This window comes from Phoenix dactylifera, unplaced genomic scaffold, assembly GCF_009389715.1.
Source record: "Phoenix dactylifera cultivar Barhee BC4 unplaced genomic scaffold, palm_55x_up_171113_PBpolish2nd_filt_p 000182F, whole genome shotgun sequence".
Lineage (NCBI taxonomy): Eukaryota > Viridiplantae > Streptophyta > Magnoliopsida > Arecales > Arecaceae > Phoenix > Phoenix dactylifera.
In genome coordinates this window covers 219218-244905 of record NW_024067712.1, presented here as the reverse complement: position 1 = coordinate 244905, position 25688 = coordinate 219218, and the positions used below count along the sequence as shown (strand labels likewise).

The 25688-nt window shown below is 38.4% G+C and overlaps 1 protein-coding gene across 1 annotated transcript; it reads left to right on the top strand.

Annotated features, from left to right (window-relative positions):
- Window positions 1-1022: 1022 nt before the first annotated feature.
- Window positions 1023-24625, top strand: LOC113461039. The gene is made up of 2 exons (XM_039117083.1): window positions 1023-1517; window positions 23850-24625. Exons 1-2 carry the CDS (start codon window positions 1065-1067, stop codon window positions 24018-24020), a joined length of 624 nt encoding a protein of 207 aa, XP_038973011.1. The 5' UTR covers window positions 1023-1064; the 3' UTR covers window positions 24021-24625.
- Window positions 24626-25688: the final 1063 nt, after the last annotated feature.

The following is a 25688-nucleotide window of genomic DNA, read 5'->3' as shown; positions in this document are numbered from 1 at the left end:
GGACCGGGGGTATGACAACCACACCTTCTCAAAATGGAAGGGTCAGTGATGGTTGGAACTCAACATTGTCGAGATCAACAATGGACAGTGGTCAGATGTAATCCGGGGTAAGTGACTAACCCGCTAGGTGGGAAAGCGGAGGATCCAATTTGGAGACGCTATGGCTCTGTCTATTTGCTCCCACACCCTGGTTTTGCCGGACTGGTTATTACACCAGGTAAACTGTAGCCCTGAGAAGCCAAAATCCACTAGGCCATTCCTCGACAAAAAGTCTCGGAACTTCCTCTGATCTATCGAATCAGTGAAAGCCCTGCCGCCTCTCTTCTCAATGTCGGAACATCCTGGGATACCAAATTGGTAATCTCATGCTAGAAAACTCTCCTAACTCTGTAATCGGTGCTCGCATACACGCTGCATAGGACTCACGGGACTTCATTGGGCTTCGAAATAACCATTACAACCTATTGAGGGCAGTTACGAAATACATCTATAGTGGCCACCTCCCGCTTCCACAACACCAGAATGCCCCCAGACAGCCTTTGGGACTCCACTACAAAAAACTCCCACTTGGCCGCTAGGCGCCGCTACACGCGGCGTAGCCCATCTCCAAACAGGCGCGTCTCACATAGGAAGCAAAACGATGAGTGAAGGGGAGGTTTGATTTGAGGGCTGTGATTTAATCTAAAACAATCCAGGGGTTATAATAAATATGAGACGGCAAGATCTCATTCACTAACGATAGGGATGCAAACAGGTAGGACATGCTTGACCCGAAACCGATGAGACTTTATTTTCAAGTTATGATTTTGAAACCAGATCCATTCCATTAGCTGATGACCACGCTCATCTAAAGAATTTTAGGACTAGAAGGTTATTCGGGTCACGTCAGGGTCAACTACAAATTGAACCCAATCCAATAGGTTTGGGTCCGGTACCTGTTGAATGTTGTAGGACCGCTATGGTCTATTGGGCCCGTGCTACAAATGGGACAAAGCTTTTATAATTCACGAGACCGATGCATTACTGCTGTCCCGCATCGCAAGGCCGTGATTGCGAAACGGGAAATGGTAGCCGCTCCGAAGCCACCACTTCTTCTCTGCTGGAAGTGGCCGTGGGATCCGAACCCAAACCCCCAATCCCCCAATCCTTGTGGATCCCTCGACGCTCCCTGGCTCTTCAAATCCTTGCAGAACCTCGGCTCTTTTGCCCACAACCTCCTCCAGTCCGCCACCGCCGCCGCGTCCAGGGGCGGCACCTCCCCCTCTGCCGTCTCCGCCGCCGGCTCCCGTCGCCAGAAGACGCCGTCCCTGTCACGCGAGGAGCAGGGGGAGGCGGAACACCGAGCCCTCGCCTCGGCCCTGGCGAGCGGGAAGGAAGCGACCGTTATCGAGTTCTACTCCCCCAAGTGCCGGCTCTGCAACTCCTTGCTTGATCTTGTGCTCGAGTTGGAGGCAAGGAACTCCAAGTGGATCAGTTTTGTCCTCGCCGACGCGGAGAATGAGAGATGGCTCCCCGAGGTTAGGGCTTTTCTTCTCTTCATAGTTTTCGGAATTTAAGCTTTTATTCTCATAAAAATAGCATCGCTTTCCATCCTTTGCTTGTTACAAGCTCTATACCAATACTCCTTTGATTGTGGAATTATGTTTGAGACTAATATGAATCTATACGTATTCATATCGAGACAAAAATTAAGGTCAAAAATTTGAACATGGTAATTAAGGTAAAAATTAGAACGTGGTATCCATTGAGTAAACATCATTTTAACACTAAGGCTTGAAATTTCTTGCAATCTCGCCATTAGATAGCAAAAAAAAAAAAGCACCTTAGTCTTCTAACTAGATTGGAAGCAAGGTATGCTATACCGTACTGAATCGGATGGTACAGAGCATACGGTACCATACTAGGTTGGTACCGATATATGGTAAAAGGGTGTACCGATATTTGATACACCAAACTGGCTTCTATACCGGGCATTCCAATACAGCAATAGGATGGTATCAGTACAGAGCCCGATACTGAGACGTACCTTGATTGGAAGCTTTACTGTAGAGATAACCCAATGCAGATATTGATATTGTATATGCAGCAGATGGTATAATGGGGAAAATTTTCAAATTTTAATGAAATCTTCTACAAGAGAGCTCTTCTTGAAAATTGACTGCTTTGAGAATAATTCATAACATCAGTACTTATTCAAACTAAAAGGACACCTATATTTGAAATAGCTGAGTTACTGTGAGTAATTCTAGAACAACTACTGTTAGACATGGCATGGTTTTTGCATGAAACATCCAGGTGTGCAATACGTGGCTGCCTGAAACTTTCCTTGCTTTGACTCAGCTTTGATCTCAGTGTTTTATGAGGATTCAAGGTGCTGGTCATTTGATTAAGATTCTTCTTCCATAGGCCTAAGAGGTTGCATTTCTTAAATGACTTTCCACAGTAGTATCATTATGGGAATTTCAAGAGGTGTTCCTCTAGGGTTTTAATGAAATTGAGTGCATTTGGTTCACTTGATGTTTTCTACACTAATAAGCCTACTTACTTTGAGAGTTGTGCTATTGTGATTCAAATCAATTCCCCTATCCTAGATGGATTGTTATTGCAATTTGAACCATCTTTAATCTTAATTAAGCACATGCAAAAGGAGGAAACAAGCATTTATATTGCACTCAACTTTTGTAATTAACATTCATTGATCCTTCATACCGTAAAGAGAGTGGTGAAATTTATCCTAGTGTAGTTAATTGAATTTTGCAGAATGCCATCACACAATATAGAACCTTCGTTACCTGAAGTTGGAGCATATTCAAGTGTGGAAGCACCAAAAGAAAAATGGGAATTACTTAGAAAACGGGTGTACATGTGAAATTCCGAAGCAAGAATGAAAGATTTTGTTTGTACTGGTCCATATCAGGCATATTTTACTGCAATAGTAGGGAACCAGGCTTAGAGATGGGGTTAATATGAGAAAGCCTAATGGAACTAATCTTTCCTAGTCTGTACAACTTGATACCAACTGTTGCAGTGAAGTATAGACCAGCACTTGCTGATTTTGCTCAATACTAGTCAATACGGAGCCTGTTGCTTTTTTTGGATATTCTGCATTCGAGCAGGTAGAAGAGAGTGAGGGTTAACTTTTTGATCTCAACTTTTACTAATATGTTCATATGTTGAGACAACATTTTGTTATCTTATTAAACAAAAAAGAAAGAAATATCCATGTGTTCACATGTTTTGCATTCTTGTCATGGGATTTCTATTAGTAGTCCCATGGGAAATTTTGGGCCTCAACAAGTAGGAGCAAACTCATGCTATATGTTTCATTAGAAGAAAGAAAGAGAAGAGATGCTGGGAAAGGATTAGGAGAAGTAAGATGAAGAAATATATGGAGGTGAAAGTACCATAAGATATTCTTTCTTCATTCAAAACTATATTATCCCATTACAATTTTAAATACTGTTCGTAGCCTATATGAAAGGACACTTAAATGACACACTCAAAAAGAAGTTCAATCTTAATAAACCAAAACCTTTCTAACCAAACCCTAAAATAACCCTCAGCCTAATAGCAACCCTATATCAACATACCAAAAATAAAAAAAGGGTGGTTGCATCGGTATTGGCACAAAAAACTGTATCATGTGTTGCAATAGCATATCAGTACCATACTGACTTGGCTTCAATTGGTACCATTACCAATAGAAATAATTCAATGCTTTTTTCAAAATGAGTATGACAACTTCAGCAAAAGATTTTGGCTACTAAGGTGCAACTTGGTAGATGTAAGAGTAATTCAAGAATTAATAATAGGAGTAAAGTGTGTAACATAACATTTGTCAAAGAAAAAAAGTCGTTTGGGGCTTGAAATGTAGTTGTAGACTAATTATGTTGTAATTCTTCAATAATACTTTTGTACCTTCATGTATCATATACGAGTTAATTCTTTTAAACACTTAGAAACATCATTTTGATATAAGACCATGATTATCTAAATACCCTGGGATTATTTAAAAAATATGTGAACTAAAAGCATTCTTATATGATTAAACTCTTAAATTATTGTCAAGGATTTTGATTTCAAAATCATGATTCTATTCGTTATTTGATTCAAAAATTTCTAATTTTGAGTTGATATTTTTTTAAACAAATCTATGGATGTTAAAAGAAGAAGGTCTATAATTAGAAAGTATAAGGTAATAGGGAGGAAAAGAAATCATGAACAAGTAAATTCTGCTCAATGTAGGAAGGACCGGGATGTCATGATTTTGAAATCAAAAGCATATTGTTTGAAAAGGCATATTTTTTTTTAAAAAATATATTTTTTTGGAGAGGGAGACTATTTCACCAATCGAGTCACAGGTATCTAATATATTCATACCTAAAGATTTTTCACAAAGTGGTGATGAAACATATAACTTTTACAAATTTTTCCAATATGGTCCGATCCATTTCATGATATTTTGTGATTTTACATTATTTTCAGATTATGTTATATTTCATACAGTTAGATGTGTCGTTATGCACTGATAATTCATAAAACTCCCAAACAACCTGTTGGCCTCTAACCTCTTGGTTATACTTTGAGCTAATCTATGATCTTATAGTCACTAAACAAGAAGTGTCAATTCTAGGGGTTTAATTTAGATTTACAATGTGTTTTTACTTGTTCTAAATTGATAGGTCTCTATTAATTTACTCCTTCAAGAAGGAAGCTGAAGCATGCTTACTGCTTAGGATACCCTAATGATTCTACCATGACATTACATGGGGAGGCTGAACATTTCACTTGGAGAGAAGTATGGTAAGCATAAAAGAGAAGAAGTCCTGAAGTGATTCCAATCATACTTGATTTGTAAACTTCTTTGCAAATGATAATGTCATCCTTCATAGCAACAACTTGACCAACAGTCACTCCAAGGTTCAAATCATGTTTTAGTGGGATATTGGAAATTCCCGTCATTTTGGTGTCATTGTAACAGCTTCGCAAACGAAAGAGAGAATTTGATGACTTTACCTTCTCACTAAGAACATCCAAGTAACATCTTGACATTTAGAGGTTGCACATTTTGAATTTCAACTAAATGAAAGGAACTATGTGGGAGTGTCTCAGACTCATATTTGGGAAATAACTGTACATTCATCAGAAGATTCTATGGCCCACATTTTAAATCTTCAACCTACAAACATCTGGTTGTTGATCTCTCTTATGAATATTTCCCATAAGTTTCTCAAATAGTCTTGCCATAATTCTGTTAGTTCTTGTGCAATGGTTGACACATGAACTCCATATTTACAGATGTGATTTGTGTTTTTGTGTGTCTGTATGTGTATGTTTAGAGTTTAACTTAATCCTAGAAAACCCATTTGATTCTCCATCGTCCATCAAAAATTAACTAAACAGAGTACACCTGGTGTACCTGGTCTAATTGTTATGTTTAACATTTGACAAGGAAAACTTATCAGTAGGAAGTCATGAGGTCAAAATTTAGCTTTCCAATGGGTGTACCACAAGACTTTAAGGGAAGTTCATATAGAGTTATGCCTTTATTTGAAAAAAATGCATGAAAACCTTATAGGATCTTAGCTAGTTCTTTTTTCTCCTTCATCCACTAGTACAATGTTACCACATTAACATTAATGGATTAGGGCTATAAAAGTTGTCTGTTGTAAGTCAAATAGTTGAAGTTCCTATTGCTAGTTATCAAAAGCTCAACTATTTGTTTGGATTGTTTTTATATGAGCACGGTAGGCTAAATTGACCATTTTCTCTTTAATAACTGTATATTTGAATGCTTTTATTGACCATGATCATGTTCACAACTTTTTTTCCCTTTCAAGCATTAAAGAAAGTATCACCTCTGATATATATATGTAGCAGGACAACCTGCTCAAAAATCATCATTTATGAACCTTGCTAAATCAGTTTTCCTCTGACCTAAAGTGGAGTGGATTCAACCTTTGGTATTTGGAGTATTCTCCTTTTATTAATTGCTTGTTTTAACAACAATAATACCAATTTGACATATACTCTTGCAAATGGATTAAATACTTCAAGATGATCATACCAAATTGATGTTGGATGATGGAGGAGAGGAAGGAATTGCAACGGCAATCTCAAAATAGGCTTTCGACCCACAAGGACACCTCGAAGAAGATAATAGCAAAATAATTCTTAGAAGATTACACTTCTAAACTAAAAGAGGATAATTTTAATTCCAAACAACATGTTCCTTTCCTCTAAACTCATCTTTGACTAGAAGGGATGAATGTAGAGCATATGAAAAGCGATTATGAAATATTAAAATACAACACGTCATACTAAAAGTTTCCACAATAAACTACAAGATAGTAAGCAAACACTTTACTGCCTACAATTAATGACAGGTCTCTTATAAATTCTAGGCATAAATAACTAGGAGAAATGCAAAGACCAACGCAAAGGACACTTCTGGTGTCATGATCAACCTTCTTTTTTCTTGAAGTGCTTATTGTTTGTACTGACATTATTCTTCGATGTTCACTTTAGAAGATAACTAGACATTCGAGCTCTCTATACCTTATCCAATCATCTCCGACCGTCCGGATTACAAAATCCTTTTACATCGTATCTATCTTGTCTGGTCTTTGGTAATACATATTGAACAACTGACTACTTATTCATTAACAAGTCGGTAAATATAGATGTAGATCTTCCAAACAATTTACACTAGTATAAGATATTGAGGGGGCAGAAGTGTAAGAATTTGACTTAGAAAATAAAAAAGAAAGCAGGTCTGGAAAACATAAAAGAAAAGAAGGTGGCTAGAAAGAAAGATCTGAAAACAGAGAAGAATGGTTCTCTAGGAGATCAGCAAAAGGAAAAGAAAGAGAATAAAGAAAGAAGAAAGAATTGGGGGAAGAGGAAGAAGAAGGAGAAAAGTTGCAGAAAAAAAGAAAAAAATGGAGGACAGAAGAAGTAGAAAACGAATTATAGAAGGGAAGAAGAAGAGAAAAGAGCAAGGAATTGTCATAATTGGACAACAAGAAGGAAAAAGATGGAAGAAGAAACATGAAAGAGAAGAAGAAAGAATGAAGAGAAGAGGAGGAATGGTTGGAGCGTTAGAGGATGGTGGATAAAGAAAGAAAGAAACAACAAGAAGGAAAAAGATAAAAGAATGAAGAGAAGAGGAGTGGCCAGAGTGCTAGAGGATGGAGGATAAAGAAAGACAAAAGAAACAAGAAAGAGAAGAAGAAAGAATGAAGAGAAAAGGAGGTACGACCGGAGTGCTAGAGGATGGCGGATAAAGAAAGAGAAAGAAAGGACAACATCGAAGAAAGCAAGAAAATGGGACCTAGATGGCAGGGAAGATAGAGACAGGAGGATGGAGGAGAAAGAAAGGTAAATAAAACACTTGTTGCTTCTGGTGAAACCATTGGTGGCCATCGAATAGGCTTACGAAGTGACTAAGGAGAGCTAATAGGATTGTCTCTTTGATAATCCTCTATTCTCTCCTTTCTCCTTTCGTTCTTTTCTTTCTTGCACAGATGGATGTGTTATGTAGTTGATGCACAAAATCTTTTCTTTCCTATAGAAGGATAAGTAACTAATACCTCACTCACCCATCTCCAATGGCGTGTATGCGCAGCCTAACTTGGTCGCTTATGTGTTCCTATATGGCTAGGTAGGATGCCTAGGTGCCTGAGAAGACTCTTTAATAATACTGCGCTACGAGTAACTTTGTCATGGTTAATCAAGCCTTGGTTTGATCGGATTTAGTTTGATATTAATTTCGAGCTTGAAAATTGAGATTAAGCTTTGATCTTTTGTTATTTGTCTGAGCCTAATTGTTACAGCTTGATAATTCGTTATTTTCTTACCCTTCTCTCTCCAAACTTACCTTTGAAGCTAGTCATCATCTCCTAATGCCACCTTTAGTCAATTGGCTGTACAAGTTGGATTGGCCCCTTTAGCTACTTTCTATATAAACTATTAAAGTAACAAGAAACATTATGAACAACATGTTAGGAACCCGCCCATGCCGCAGAAAAATTTCAAAAATTTCAGATGCAGCGGAAGAGGCATGCGCGGGATCAACCGTTCATCGCATGAACGTTGTTTAAAACCGTTCGTAGATAGATAAGGATTAAAAATCTTTTTAAAAATATTAGAAGATCAGATCTTCACCTTGTGCGGGTAGATGATCACCGCAAACTGATGATCGTGGTTTTTGGATGAAGGTTCGCTTGAAGCCGTTCAAGTGCCCGGCCTCTACGGGTATCCACACGAAGCAGGAACCGATCCAAGCTCTCTATCTCCCCGGGGTGCTAGCTCCCTTGCAGAGATAACTTTGATGGCTGATGTCCTCCCTTTTAATCAACCCTTGATTGTGCTTGGGAGGAGGAAGAAGAAGGATGAAGAGAGGAAGAAGATCAAAGCCCTTGGCAGCCTTCTTCTCTTCTCATGCGTTGAAGCCAAGGAAGAAGCCCAAGAGGAGGGATACGCCTCCTCTTCTTTTCTCTTGCTGTTGGCGGCTGAAACAAAGGGGGAAAAGGGTGGCCACGGCTGGAGAGGAGAGGGCTTTTCACATGCCCTAGGGCGCCTCCCTTCACCTCCTTTTAAAGGGATCTAGGGCTCCTACAAATTAGGAGCCCTTGATGCCTAATCATGAGGGCGCCGACCCTCCTTCTTGCCGCACCCAAGAAGAGAAGGAGGAGGGGCGTGATCCCCTCCTTCTTGTGATGCCCTAATCCTCCTTTAAGGAGGATTAGGTGTCCCTCTTATGGCTAAGTCCTAATCCAATTAGGTCTTAACCAAATCATGAATCAATTGGGTTCAATCTATGCTAGTCCTAATCCAATTAGAACTTGAATGAACCATGACTTAATTGAGCTCTTCAATCCTAACCCAATTAGGAGTCATGTTGATTCATTAGATTAATAATTAATTAGGACTTAAGAAACCCTAATCCAATTAGGACTTATTTAATTTTAGTCCTAATCCAATTAGGACTCTGATTTGAATTCCAAGTCCTAATCCGATTAGGACTCTAGAAATCCTACTCCAAGTAGGAATCCAAATTTAATTCAAAACTCCTAATATAATTAGGATTGTAGGAATCCTACTTCAAGTAGGAATCCTAGTCCTACTCCAAATAGGATTTTCAGTCCAAGTAGGAATCCCAGTCCAAGTAGGAATCCCAGTCCTAATCCAATTAGGACTCCAAGAATCCAACTCCAAGTAGGACTCTTGTTTCAAGTCCAATTAATTAATTTCCTTTGTTCCTTCCTCAACTTATTATCAATCGAATTGATTACTTGTGATTGCTAATCACGATTCAACCATCGGATCGATCAATGCCTCTAGTGTGTGTGACCCCATAGGTTCTACTCTGACTGGTAGTGAGATATATTGTGATCTCTATCACAATATCATTGAAAACTCCTTTCAATGGGTCGGAATGATTCCAACTCTACTCATTAGGGTTTATCGATCATCAAGATAATCCCTATGAGTCCCACCATCCACCAATGAGACCTAGCAGCATGTAGTGGCTACCCAGCAGAATAGAATGATGAATCTCTAGGTGCAGTTATCATGTGATACAGTCCTTCTATCGTAGATCCCTACAAGACGGAGGTCATGGATAACTCGTCAAACCCCTTCGTCTATCATATGTCAAGATTTATTCGACTTAAGTTCGAGAGCGGAGAACTCTTTCTCCACTGTGCAATCTGCCCCGGCCGAGGTCTTACGAACTCAGTCTTATAAATCACATAGGATCTCTCCTTATCTATCAAGGTCGATAGATTCCTTGTAGATGCATACCCTACTCCTACAGTGAACCTACTGCAGCCAATCTACACTGCATGGACCCATATGGCTAGAGACCATGTATTTGTGCAGTCAAACTACAATAACCTCACTGTGAGTAGCCGAAGCATCGCAGGTCAAAGGACCAGTCACACTACTGCAACATCAAGCAAGTCACTGACGAGTGGATAGACATCCAAGTGACTTCTTATGTTGGTCACGCTCAGTACCCTTGTTCTTTAACAAGCACTTGCACAATTGCTCCAGTGTCCCTACACTGTGGACTCAAGACTCGTCCATCAAAGAAAGCAATATGTGCACTAATCTCAGCGGATCAATCACCGTCCTCGTGATGATCCATCGATCAGGAGCAATTCAGGAATTAATCACCAATGACACATGCCTCAAATTCTCAACTCTTGAGAATATGCGTCATCTTATTAATTTCTTGGACGATTCATGGACACATAAGAACATGAATGAAAAAGATGCCTTTTATTTATTCAATAATAAATAGTCAAGTACAAAATTATGTCCTAGAATAAAATAATGCGTCAGCCAAATTGGCTTCTAGGGCATACTTCTAACAATCTCCCACTTGCACTAAAGCCAATTAGCCATAAATCTAAGCCCCATCTTCTCAAGATGCGTTTTAGTTTTCTGCTGAGTTATCTGCTTAGTGAATGGGTCCACCACATTTTCTGTGGAGTCTACTTTTTGATCCTCTACTTATTTCTTTTCAAGGTAGTCGCTTATTAGGTTAAATCTCCGCTCTATGTGCTTCGGTTTCTGGTGAGACCTTTGGCTCCTTAGCTAGTGCTATGGTGCCTTTGTTATTGCAGAAGAGTGCTATGGCATCTGATGGCATTACACCTAATTCTGCAATGAACCTTTTAAACCAAAAGGTTTCCACTGCACCCTTAGAGATGGCTTAACATTCAGCTTCTAAGGTAGAATCTACAATGATTGGTTGTTTGGAACTCTTCTAATTTACTAAACCATTATTGCACATATTCTGATGTAGACTTTCTATCATCAATATGTGTGCATCCTTCTACCTTCAACTCTGATATTCTTCCAAAGATCAAGAATAAATCTTTAGTTCTTCTTAAGTACTTAAGAATATTCTTCACAGTTATCCAGTGCTTCTTGCTTGAATTTGACTGATATATGCTCGTGACACTCACAGCATATACTATATCATTTCACGTACATAGCATGGTATATATGAGGCTCCCTATAGCCGAAGCATAAGGGATCTTGCTCATCCGCTGAATCTCTTCAGATGTGTTAAGGCACATCTTCTTGGAGAGATTTATCCCATGCCTAAGGGGTAATAATCCCCTTTTAGAGGTTTCCATGCCGAACCTCTTCAGCACTCCCTCTATATACATATTCTGTGACAGGACAAGCATCCTTTTAGATCTATCTTTATAGACCTTTATTCTCAAAATATAGGATGCTTCCCCAAGGTCTTTCATGGAGAACTCTTTTAACAACCAGACCTTGACCGAGGTTAGCATGGGAATATCATCCCCTATCAGGAGGATGTCATCCATATATAGTACGAGAAATACGACAGCACTCCCACTAACCTTTTTGTAAACATACGGTTCCTCTTCGTTTTTGATGAAATCAAACGTTTTGATTGCGTCATCGAAACGAGTGTTCCAACTCCGAGATGCTTGCTTTAGTCCATAGATGAACTTTTGCAGCTTGCAGACTTTGTGATCTCCATCACTGGAAGTGAAACCCAAAGGCTGTTCCATATAGATATCTTCATTAAGATATCCATTCAGGAATGCAGTTTTCATATCCATCTGCCAGATTTCATAATCATGAAATGCTGCAATGGCAAGCAATGTTCGGATGGATTTTAACATGGCTACAGGTGAAAAAGTCTCCTGATAGTCAATGCCTTCGCGTTGACTATACCCTTTCGCCACTAGCCTTGCTTTATAGGTCTCTACCTTTCCATCCGAACCTATCTTCCTTTTGTAGATCCATTTGCATCCAATAGGTACAATACCTTCTGGTGGATCTACTAGGGTCCAGACTTGGTTGGAATGCATGGAGTCTAACTCCAACTATTTCTCGGAATCAATATCAGATATCGCCTCGTCATAGGTTTTGGGATCCTGTATGTGATCCCTATCTCCCACTAGGAACATTTCCTCGGTATCCTCTTCTAGTATACCTAAGTATCTATCGGGAGAATGGGAGACCCTACTAGATCTGCGAGGTGATTGAGGGACATCGTGTACTGGCTTAATATAAATAGGTTCTATAGGCACAATGGTTCGTTGCTATTTAGAGACTTTCTCTTCAAGCTCAATTTTCCTCCCACTGTCTCTGTCAAGGATAAACTATTTCCATGAAGATAGCATCTAGGCTCACAAACACTTTGTGATCCTTTGGGACGAAAAGTCGTATCCTAATGACTCTTTAGGATATCCTATAAAACGAGCATTAATTGTCCTATCCTCTAGCTTGTCTGCCTGTAGTCGCTTGACGTGGGCCGGACATCCCCAAATCTTGAGATGACCAAGACTTGGTTTCTTATTATGTCATATCTCATATGGTGTGGTAGGAACGGACTTTAGAGGGAACTCTATTCAATAAGTAAATAGCTGAAAATAGGGCATCTATCTAAAGAAACAAGGGTAAATTAGTGAAGCTCATCATGGACCAGACCATATCTAATAGAGTCCGATTCCTCCTCTCTGACACTCCATTGAGCTGAGGTGTACCAGGAGGAGTCCATTATGAAACTATACCATTCTCCTTGAGATAATCACGAAACTCTCTATTAAGGTGTTCACCTCCTCGATCTGATCGAAGAACCTTAATGAGTTTTTCTGTTTATTTTTCTACTTCATATCTTAACTCTTTGAAACTTTCAAAAGTTTCAGATTTGTGTGTCATACACATATCCATACCGTGAGTAATCATCGGTAAATGAAGTAAAAATTACAACCCCTAGCTTGCACATCGAATGGGCCACACATATCAGTGTGTACCAGGGTAAGTATTTCAGTGGACCACCCTGTGTCCTACAAAGGATAATTTGGCCATCTTTCCTTGAAGGCAGAATTAACAAATCAAATATGACTCGAAAGTCAATGAGCCCAAAAGTTCATGTTTCTCCAATTTGTTTATTCTGTCTTCTCCTATATGGCCAAGCCTGAGGTGTCACAAATACTTTAGATTTATCTCATTTCTAGATTTATTAGATTCTATGGTATTCACTGTTTGCTCAGATACATTCACAGATACATCCATATGTATGTGATAGAGACTGTCAATCATAAAACCACGTTGAATCAATTTATTTCTCAAATAAATGGAACAGTAGTTTTATAAAAATCTTTCTGTGCTAAACAAGATATAGAAATCAAATTTCTGCTAGCAACAGGTAACAGTCCCTAAGTATCCTGAGCATATCTGACATACCTTCTGAAGGTCTGTCACCCTTCATATTTTTATGCTTTCCATATATGTAGGACAGTTCCTCTTCCAATGGCCGTCCATGATGCAAATGAAAACATTTTTTCCTTGCAATTGGCCTTTTTCTTGGAACTTCCTTACTTGGCGTTTTCTCAGTCTTCTGCTTCTTCGCAGGCTTCTTCTTCTTCCAAATAGACTCTCTTTTGGAATTAGAAACCAACTCGACAGCGAGAACGATGCCCCTTGAACTCTTCAAGGTCCCTAAGATAGTTACCAATTTATTTAACAATTCTGTTTTGGTGCTTACAATCTTGTTCATATGATAATTTACTATAAACTGTTCATATGAAGCTAGAAGGGATTGTGGGATCAAATCCATTTGCAATTCCTTGTGCATAATCATGCCGAGCTTCTCAAGCTTCTCTAAGTCCTTTATCATGGTCAAACCATGATCATGGATAGACTGCCCATCACGCATCTTGGCCTTGAAGAGCCTTTTGGACATTCAAACCAAGCTGCGTGACTCTGATTACCATACAACTCTTGCAGGTGTTTTAATGTGTCCTTGGCAATCTTCATGTTCTCATGCTGGCATTAAAATTTATTGGACATGGATGCCATTATGTAGCACCTAACTTTATTGTCATCGTTCGTCCACTTGGCATGCGTCTTACGCTGATCAGTGATCGGACAGATTGGTAATACAGGGATTCCATGGTCTAGTTCATACCCTAATTTCTCACAATTCAAAACTATTTTGAAATTTGCTGAGCCAGTCTTTATAATTGGGTTTGGTCAAACGGTTGTTCTATAGGATATGAGTTAAAAATCTAGAAGCTGACATTATAATTCTCATAGAGTAAAGATTCTAGTTAGAATTTTGTACTTGATCCTTATTTGTTCTAGGGTCTTTTAGAACAAATGTACCTCCCACTATTTTCTCGAATTCCTCACACTCCCCTGGTAGGAAAACGGAAATCCTACGCGACTAGGGTTTCTAGTAGGTACTGCGGTCTCACCAATCTACATGGCACCTCACCTAACAGTTATTGGTGACACATAGATGGATGAGTGTACAACTCTTGTACAATGCTTCTTAAGCATGTTGCAGTGCAACTTGGTCTCTAAGCCATGAAGACCTCACCTAACAGTTATTGGTCCCATTTCTTAGTTAAGTCAGACCCACTGTATAACCGTAGGAATAAAGTCGTCATTGGGTCCTCACCTAACAGTTATTGGTGCCCAACCCCACCTTTACCCTACAACATCTCATGTCTATAGAGAGGTCCAGCCCCCCGATGCAACTTGCCCACTGTATCCAGCCGAGACAAATCAACATCAGAAAGACCTTAGCAGCTCTACTACAGTGGAAGACCTATTGACTTAATATTGGTTAATCAGGTCTTAGTGTTTGTAACTTGAGCTCTTCATAAGAGGTAATCGAACAATTGGCCAGGTAAGCAGGTGGGAGGCTCCCCTTACTCAGAGAGTAAGGTCCTAATTAAGTAACCACCTTTCATGCTTTCCTAGACACCAATTAGATCAATTAATCTAATATGACTCGCTCATGTTGGTTCACTTTTGACTTGATTGAGGAGGTTTTAATTTAGGTCTCATTGGGTTTGCTACATCACATGTAAACCTATCTACCCGACTCTCATTCACATCACATGCAAACGGCACATCACAGGCAGTTATAATCGCAGCATCAAATAAAGCTAAACTTTAAATAGGTGATGATCATGGATTCTAATTAGGTCGTATTACAAGCACATGCACGTCAATCGATCAACTGGTCTTCAACCCTTGAATTGGTTCCAAACCTCCTTGATTCGATCCTTGATCAACTCTTGATCCAATCGCCATCAACCGCTTAGACCCCTGTTCATCTCATGCATCATCTTCGACTTGATCGTTGACGTACATCACATCACAGAAATACAACCAGATATAAAATAAAAATAATAATAAATTACATCTCCCTTTTAGGAGGCACGCAGGCCTCTCAAAACATTAAATAAGATGCATGCAAGCATCTGAAAAATTACATGACATTACAGATCACATCGCAGGTCATTACATTTGATACCAAAAGGGTTTGAATCCTATGATCATCACCACATGCAGTAATTATAATTTTCAGATCTGAAATCTAATTGATTATCTCATGACATAGGTTGCTGATCATGCTAATCATGATTCTAAACTTTGTAATCCCATTAACAATGCAATTAGAATCATCTTTTTATCACATAAAAATCAGCATGCAAAATTCAGCACCCTAGAAAAAATCTGCATGCAGAAAATTTTCAGCATGCATAATCATTTAAATTTCAGATCTAATAAGCCTATTAATAATTAATCCTTACCTTAATCTACGATGCCTAGGCTCTGATACCACTGTTAGGAACCCGCCCATGCCGCAGAAAAATTTCAAAAATTTCAGATGCAGCGGAAGAGGCATGCGCGGGATCAACCGTTCATCGCATGAACGTTGTTTAAAACCGTTCGTAGATAGATAAGGATTAAAAATCTTTTTAAAAATATTAGAAGATCAGATCTTCACCTTGTGCGGGTAGATGATCACCGCAAACTGATGATCGTGGTTTTTGGATGAAGGTTCGCTTGAAGCCGTTCAAGTGCCCGGCCTCTACGGGTATCCACACGAAGCAGGAACCGATCCAAGCTCTCTATCTCCCCGGGGTGCTAGCTCCCTTGCAGAGATAACTTTGATGGCTGATGTCCTCCCTTTTAATCAACCCTTGATTGTGCTTGGGAGGAGGAAGAAGAAGGATGAAGAGAGGAAGAAGATCAAAGCCCTTGGCAGCCTTCTTCTCTTCTCATGCGTTGAAGCCAAGGAAGAAGCCCAAGAGGAGGGATACGCCTCCTCTTCTTTTCTCTTGCTGTTGGCGGCTGAAACAAAGGGGGAAAAGGGTGGCCACGGCTGGAGAGGAGAGGGCTTTTCACATGCCCTAGGGCGCCTCCCTTCACCTCCTTTTAAAGGGATCTAGGGCTCCTACAAATTAGGAGCCCTTGATGCCTAATCATGAGGGCGCCGGCCCTCCTTCTTGCCGCACCCAAGAAGAGAAGGAGGAGGGGCGTGATCCCCTCCTTCTTGTGATGCCCTAATCCTCCTCTAAGGAGGATTAGGTGTCCCTCTTATGGCTAAGTCCTAATTCAATTAGGTCTTAACCAAATCATGAATCAATTGGGTTCAATCTATGCTAGTCCTAATCCAATTAGAACTTGAATGAACCATGACTTAATTGAACTCTTCAATCCTAACCCAATTAGGAGTCATGTTGATTCATTAGATTAATAATTAATTAGGACTTAAGAAACCCTAATCCAATTAGGACTTATTTAATTTTAGTCCTAATCCAATTAGGACTCTGATTTGAATTCCAAGTCCTAATCCGATTAGGACTCTAGAAATCCTACTCCAAGTAGGAATCCAAATTTAATTCAAAACTCCTAATCTAATTAGGATTGTAGGAATCCTACTTCAAGTAGGAATCCTAGTCCTACTCCAAATAGGATTTCCAGTCCAAGTAGGAATCCCAGTCCAAGTAGGAATCCCAGTCCTAATCCAATTAGGACTCCAAGAATCCAACTCCAAGTAGGACTCTTGTTTCAAGTCCAATTAATTAATTCCCTTTGTTCCTTCCTCAACTTATTATCAATCGAATTGATTACTTGTGATTCCTAATCACGATTCAACCATCGGATCGGTCAATGCCTCTAGTGTGTGTGACCCCATAGGTTCTACTCTGACTGGTAGTGAGATATATTGTGATCTCTATCACAATATCATTGAAAACTCCTTTCAATGGGTCGGAACGATTCCAACTCTACTCATTAGGGTTTATCGATCATCAAGATAATCCCTATGAGTCCCACCATCCACCAGTGACACCTAGCAGCATGTAGTGGCTACCCAGCAGAATAGAATGATGAACCTCTAGGTGCAGTTATCATGTGATACAGTCCTTCTATCGTAGATCCCTACAAGACGGAGGTCATGGATAACTCGTCAAACCCCTTCGTCTGTCATATGTCAAGATTTATTCGACTTAAGTTCGAGAGCGGAGAACTCTTTCTCCACTGTGCAATCTGCCCCGGCCGAGATCTTACGAACTCAGTCTTATAAATCACATAGGATCTCTCCTTATCTATCAAGGTCGATAGATTCCTTGTAGATGCATACCCTACTCCTACAGTGAACCTACTGCAGCCAATCTACACTGCATGGACCCATATGGCTAGAGACCATGTATTTGTGCAGTCAAACTACAATAACCTCACTGTGAGCAGCCGAAGCATCGCAGGTCAAAGGACCAGTCACACTACTGCAACATCAAGCAAGTCACTGACGAGTGGATAGACATCCAAGTGACTTCTTGTGTTGGTCACGCTCAGTACCCTTGTTCTCTAACAAGCACTTGCACAATTGCTCCAGTGTCACTACACTGTGGACTCAAGACTCGTCCATCAAAGAAAGCAATATGTGCACTAATCTCAGCGGATCAATCACCGTCCTCGTGATGATCCATCGATTAGGAGCAATTCAGGAATTAATCACCAATGACACATGCCTCAAATTCTCAACTCTTGAGAATATGCGTCATCATCTTATTAATTCCTTGGACGATTCATGGACACATAAGAACATGAATGAAAAAGATGTCTTTTATTTATTCAATAATAAATAGTCAAGTACAAAATTATGTCCTAGAATAAAATAATGCGTCAGCCAAATTGGCTTCTAGGGCATACTTCTAACACAACATGACCATTTTATTAGCCCTAAGACCCTAAAATGGAACAAAGGTGGCCGTCTCAATAGACGGTGTCATCTACATTTGTTTCCTTGATAGTGTTCTCCTCGCTCTTGGAGGAACTTTCTTAATTCACTACATGGTCATCTCCAAGTTGAAGGCCTTGTGCAACCTACTAATCAAAGTGATCCTGATTTGGGTTCCTTGAACTATCTAGATCATAATGTTCTTCTCCAAACCAATGACATGGAGAAAAATTATGATTGTCCATCTACAACAATGATTGAGGGCAGTTGTCAAATTGTAGATCATCTATTGGTTGCTCTGGCACAAGGTGTGGAAGAGCCAATATAATGAGTTCACATGAGGTTGCAAGTGAACACTACAATGTGACTATTGACTACATGCAAAAAGGAGCTTAGAACCTTTTAGAATGGTTGTACACAATCAACATCTTGAGTTGAAACATTTTGTTTTGTTCTTTATGGCAATGTTGATTTGGGAATAGAAAAGTATAACAAAATAGTTATTCTTTTTAAAATAATGATTTTTTTAAACATAGTTATTTCCTTTACTATTTGTTTGGATTTCTATTCTTATTTGGAATAATTTTAGGGTGGCAGATGTTTTTGTCTATATAAAAAAGAAAAAAGAAATAAAAGCCCTTATTCCAAGAATTCTAGGATTAAGCAGGTTTGATCTTAATAACCATTCCTCCCTTGGTCTAGGTTGTTTAAACTTGTTTGGCAGGAATAAGGTTTATAATAGTTTTGCTGAATTGATCAGTACCAGTGTGTACTGATTGTATTGTACCATATCGGTACCGAACTGATATGTGGTACGGTATGCCGAACTGGCCCTCGTACTTGGCTTACTGACACTGTAATAAGATAGTATCGGTACGGGGTCCGGTATCGAGTAGGAAAACCTTAGTTTATATAGTCCTTATTTGTGCTTTATTCTTGAATAGAACATAGTCTATATATTTGGATATGATGTCTAAAAAATGCATGAAATCCATCCTTGAAAATAAGGAAAAGAGCATGAAGTATATTCTCACAAACATAAATATGATTGTTCTGAACCTGCAAGAAGAACTTTATCCCAAAGGCATTTGTATCGCTCACAAGATCTGAGCAATGAACCTTACTAGAAATGATTGGCAATCCATGTGGGGGTCTTTACCTCTTTTCCTTCCTCCATGGAAATAAGCAACTTCATTATTAGATTGGGGGCTGCTGGTAGCCCCTTCCTCATTGGAATTGGCCAATGTAGGCTCCTATAACTTATGGTTGGCAGAACTATCGTTGTCCATTTCCATTGGCAACTGGTCACATTCTTTCTGTTATCAGCCTAGAGACACAATCCATGGGATCTTGACTAGAGTCATCTCGGTCATTGGTCATGAAAGGGTAATATTCAACTTAGGGTTGACCATGAAGTGAACCAGGAAAAGTTGCTCTAGCCACGTGGAGGAAGAGAGTATTTAAGTACTCAAAAGTTTGCAATCTATGCTTTCTAAGAGTATGGTACCCAAAAGTGCACCATAGTTAATTGATTAAGGTTTATGTGCGTCTATAAGTCTTTGGATTATTTTGACTAGTGCCATGTGCATTTCTTCGCCCACTGGCAAGCACCACAAACTTGATGTAGGAGGAAACTAGTTGGAATATTTGGGCATAGATGAAGGCTGCATTAGAATTTTAGTGCATCGTAATGCCAAGAAACCATGATTAAAATGGTTTCTACAATGAAACCTCACCTAAATGAGGATACTCCAATATGTGATGGCATAGCATTGGATCCCCCTTACTGTGAGTTGAATCAAGACACTGTCAAGATATCAACATTTGGACACATAGTTGAACAGCATTTAAACTATTCTATGCTTAACTAGATTGCCTATGATGTTACGATCTTTAGAGAACTAAGAGTTACTGATTAGTTCTATCTTATTTCCATTCAAAGTAGTATTAATCTTAAGTTTTAAGTGCACAAATGGAATCTACCAAATGTAAAGAGGACATAACCTGTAAATACTCCTTTAGTAATGGTCTTGAATATAGTGGGAAAAAGGCATTCTCTTAAGATTATTGGATGCATTCCTTTTCAACAAAGGTGTTTTGCATGTCCTCTGGTGGATATCATGTGCGTTCAGTGGCGATTTGGTAGATTCAATGAGCCAAGTACCACCTTCACTGGCCTTGACAGAGTATAAGCATCAGTTTTGATGTAGTGGACTTCTCTACGAGGTATTAGGAGCTCCATATCAGGTCCTGTACCTCCATACTTGTTCTAATTTATTCCTATTTCATCCCTGTATGTCCAAGGCCAAAGAGGGCTTTCATATCCCCTTTATGGTGGTTCGTTTCAAGCTTGTCTTATGCCTTCTGATCCAAGCAATCCATTCTTCCATAACCAGACATGCAATTTGTTTCATACACTATTTGGATCACCTATGAACCATTGGTCCTAGATGGACCATGTCGCTTCTTGTATTAGAATAGATTTCTCTTACGAGTTATCTATGTACTCTATCTCTTGCACTAAGCTGAAGAACTTGGTAGGATGACCTGAATATTTGACAAAGAAGTGAATAGTATTAGTAGTTTCTAAAGTATCCCTTACATTAAGTTGCTACCAAAGTGAATGCAACTCCAATGTAGAGTTGGGTCAATCATATTCAGTTATTTCTCGTGTTACATTGTTCCTATGCCACTTGTACATAGCATTAGGTCACTTTATTCCTTGAGTACGTGACCTGTAGGCATTGATTATTTAAAGGAAATAATTCATGTGCTTGTGTTGCATGATGGGGCTGTTTGTTTTGCCTACAACTAGGCATGCTGCAAGCAAATTGTAGGCAGGCACTTGCAGGCATATTGTTGCCTGCATGCATGCGGCCCTTTTGTTGCGGAATGGTTCATGGCCGAAGTTGGCTGCAAGATGCAACGATTATTTGCAGAGGATTGGCATATAGTGTCCTTGCTATTCCGATACTCATCCCTTCCATCCCCTTTGAGCATGCTAATATTAATAGAATAATATAATATTATATATCATATATTCATAATATAATATAACATAATATAATGTAATGAAGAATATTATGTTTATATTCATTCTGTAATGCAAGTATAATAGCTCTACAAAATTTATGATATAATGTATAATGACAAGTACCACATTAGCAATGCAATATAGAAAATTGATACTATTATTATGTTATCATAACTTTTAAGGTACTATAATTAATATTATATAATAACAATTACTTAATACCATTGGATATTGTTATCAGCAGTACTATGATATTATTAGTATAATATGGTAATAATAGTACAAAGGTACTGTTATTCTTATAAAATTAAAATTAGTGTATCATATTATAATGCATAATAATTCATTTCCATATTTTACCATATTATCATATAACAAATATTCTCCCATTTATATTATTATTATGTTATTTATTATATTATAATTATATTTATATTACTACATAATGCATTCTAACAGTGTGGTGTTATCTAATATATGATATAGTATTTTTGACCTCTTGATAGGATGGGGGTCTCTAGATTATATAATTTTTGAAGTATAAGTAGTTTAGAGATAGTAGATCATAACCAATAGCTTAGATGTGGTATCCCCATCATCTAATTTAGACTTGATGGATCTAAGTGGATATCCGCTCGTGTGTAACCAAGTCTTTTTGCAGATGTAGTACTTCAACATAATTCTATATAAATATTGTGTTCACTGTTTCTGAAGGAGGTACCCAACTTGGTTGCACTTGCATTTCTCACTTTATGAATTTTTGCCATATGCATGTCAAGCTTGATGATCAACTTGAAATGCATGGATCATATGACAAAATAATGAATGATTTGCAAGCACACTTCAGTCTTACTGTTGCTATTATTGGCACCATGAGACTCAAACTTTTAGTTTGATGACATTAACTTACCTACGAAACGTTCATGTGACACTCCTATAGGTTAAAACTATGTTTGTTTCTTGATCATGCCGACCTTAACAAGTGCCAAGATAAGCAAGTGCACGTGTAGTGACTAACTTATTGTAGAAGTTGGAACTAACAACCTTCCAGGAAGGCCTCTTCTTTGTTCATGATTACTTTACTATTGTCAACTCGCTAAGAAAGCAATTTCAATTTGCGAATGTGAGGTTAAAAGCCTTAGATAAGATTGGTGATGACCTTGGAGGACAACCACATCAAATGTGCAACATTCATTCTAACATAGGCTAAAATGCATGAAAAATTTGAACATTGCTACATCCTGTCTGTTGAAAACCTCTAAACCTAAATGCTCTAACTGAAGCGAGGTAGCGAAGCAGTTCAAGATTACTGACAAGAGTTTAAGGATCTCAGCCTTTAGATGCAGTTCTTTATGTTCCTGATCTAGTAGAATGAGTCATATTTTGTGCTAACAGGTATTGGACTGGTTGTGTGAAACTAGGTTATTGGATATAGGTCAGGTTATCAAATTTGATCAGCATCATGACAATAGAACTGGACCAAACCCTATATAGAAATATATGAGAACAACCTGGGAAGTTTTGTTGTCATTTCGGAAAAGTTGCAAATTATCTATGACTAGCCTACTCTTGCCTACTGTTCCCTACTTGACTCTCTGTATTCTTCTTCTCCTTGTTTTCACATTATATTTCATCTTTCTAACTTTCCTTATATCAATTCATTCCTTATTCTGCCTAATTTTCTCTAATCTTTGTTCGCCTTCTTGTTCAATTCTTTTGTTCTTTCTTTCTTCATACAGATCTTAAATTGAATCCAAATAAGGAATCAATGACTTCATCAGATCCATGACTTCACATATACAACCTGTCCCCATATCCAAATGCAATTTAGTCTCATCATCTGTTGAATAAATCCATATCCTTGTTTCTTCAGTGAGCTATTAATTTACCACGGCACCTTTTAGCTACTCAAATTTCAGTGTTGATCGACTTGAATACTGTTTCAGATACTTCAAGGAGTTTTGTTTTGCTTTAGTTCTCAACAGTGATCACATTGCTGCTCAATGCCAGTTTATTTGTTCTTAATTTAGTATATACATTGTGAAATTGGTTGCATACAGCATCAATTCATGGAATATTTTTGTTCTGTCTTCTGTCTCTCATTGCGTTTAATATTATGGTGTCAAACCAAAAAGATTCAATTGATTCCATATAAAGGAATAGTACTACACCATTTATCAACTTAGGATCAAAACCTATTGATCTGATATGTAAACAAATCATGCCCAGGAGTTCATGTTTGCATATTTTCACTTGATCATTGTTAAATTGAAAGATGTTGATGGGTGGTGCCAGTGCTAGTAATTGTCTCTGGCTGTAGCTGTAAGATTAGAGTAGCATGAAGCTCCGACTAGTGGAAATCTGACACTAGAATGTGCTTGGTGAAATAGCATTGTCCCTTCATACATGTTAACTTCACTGCTGATATATGAACACAATTTTGTTGTCGACCAACCATTAAGGAAGGTTAAGGTGCTTTACGAAGATATATTTTAGAGATTTAATTATTGATTTTTTTTATCATTCTGCACAACTATTGCATGATATGTTAATCTTTTATGCAAGTTGCTGTTGTTTGTCTCTATATGACCGGCATTAATTGGTTGGATTATCTTCATTCTATTTATTTCTTTAATTTTTTGTAAAATTAATTTTAGAGTTTGTTTTCTTTAAAAAAAAATCAGTCATCAATCTGAATTGTCTTTATTTATATTTAGTCATTACTAAATATTAGTATATTTAGATTAAATGCATGATTTCCAATATGTGCAGCTCCTTCATTACGACATCAAATATGTGCCTTGTTTTGTGCTTCTGGATAAGCATGGAAGAGCATTGGCAAAAACAGGCGTTCCCACGAGCCGGCTGCATGTCATTGCTGGCCTTTATCATCTTCTAAAGCTTAAACAGCCATCAATACACACAGAAAAGAATTCACCTTGATTACAAACTTCCATCAAATGAACATAAGAAACTTGAGAAGTTAAACGAGCTTTTCTTTTTCTTTTATTGGATCAGTAAGAAGGGGTTGGCCCAATTACATCTTCAAAGAAGCAATGCCCATAACATCCTGGCTTGCAGAGCGTTTACTGGGAAAAATGCGAACCAGTTCTTTTCTTTCCATATCTTGCAGAAAGTTGGATTTTATTTGTTATCTAAAGTATGAATTTTTAGTCATGGTTCAAAAGTTTCTTCACACAAGCGTGCATGCCGCGCGCCCACAGGCGCGCAGCGGGTGTTGGTGGTGGGGGGTGACTTGGTGGCTTAAAATAAAGCAATATAATTGCTACTGGCTAGCCATCTCTTTTTGGGGATTTTTTTAACCATTGTTCTTGCTGTGGGGCAGCTTTGCTTTCTTTTATATTGCTTTCTTTGCATATATGCTCATAGGGTCTGTTTGGGAATGCAAATAGTATTAAAACGGTAGCTCTACCTTCAATTTTCCTAGGGTTTTGGTTTGTAATATCTAATATGTATATTAAAATGGTAGCTCTACCTTCGTAGAGCTTTCTGTCTGCAATGTGTGCAAATAGTATAACTCTTTGTCCGCCATGTGTATAAATGATATTTAATTTCATGTAGAAATATTTTTTGCTCTGGAGTGTGTGTAAAGAATAAAAATCATATAGGGCAGGCACTAGAGAAAAAAATATGGAGCGGATTTTTAATTTTGCTACGTTTTTCCAAGCGCCTATCTTAAAGAAAAATTCAAAAGTCAAATTTTTTCTATTAGCAAAGTCAGCTAGTTTTGTGATTAAAAAATTAAAAAAAATTGTATGCGACATTCTTTTTTTTTTCGTTTTTAAAATATATTTTTTATCGTCTCATACTATATGGCAAAGCACTGCATATCAAGCAATTATTTGAATTCTTTGATTTTATATAAGTATTCAAATTTTTTGGTTCTATATAAATATCAAAATCTGTTCAGTGCATAGCTAATATACATATTCTCGTCCTTATGTATGTTGAGAGCTATACATGTATCTTCAAACTTAGGGTTAATAAAATGAACAATTCATTTATGAGCAGCTCATTTATAGCTTGCTTAAGCCCGCTTCAACTAAGTTTGAAAAAGAAAAGTTAAATTAGTCGCTTAATCCTAAGATGGTTTTTTGGGTGCTCCTCCCTATGTGTGGTGAAAATTAACTTTGACGCTTCGTGGGAGGAAGATGAGGCAGGGGCAGAATGTATTATTAGAAATCAGGATGGCTATGTGTTAAGAACTGGAACAAGGAAAATTCAAGCAGCTTCAGTTCCTACGAGCAGCTTGGGAAGGGATCCAGTTCCCACAAAACTCTTTTTTTCCCTAAAATCAGTGCTGGCATAGATTGTTGCTAAAACCTATGATCTTCCACTGCCCTCCGTTACCACCATAACTACCTCTTGATTACATGCATGAAATATGTCCAGCTTACAATACTCCGGTTTTCAAACTGCAATGATATCTCCTGACAACTCCTAGGATTCCAGTGCATAAAACTCCTAGGACCTCGACCGCCCTCATGGCCTGTTGGAGACCTCCTCCAGAAAGTCTCGAATAATATGCAAATCTCCGGGTTATGCATATGCACTAACCTACGTAGAGCCGGGGCAGACTATCATTCTGCC

What these genes read in the sequence shown, in the direction of transcription:
- LOC113461039 (XM_039117083.1), top strand. Translation starts at nt 1,065, where the DNA reads ATGGTAGCCGCTCCGAAGCCACCACTTCTTCTCTGCTGGAAGTGGCCG. An exon ending in ATGAGAGATGGCTCCCCGAG is followed by an intron (nt 1,518 to 23,849) that starts GTTAGGGCTTTT and finishes CAATATGTGCAG; the next exon opens with CTCCTTCATTACGACATCAA.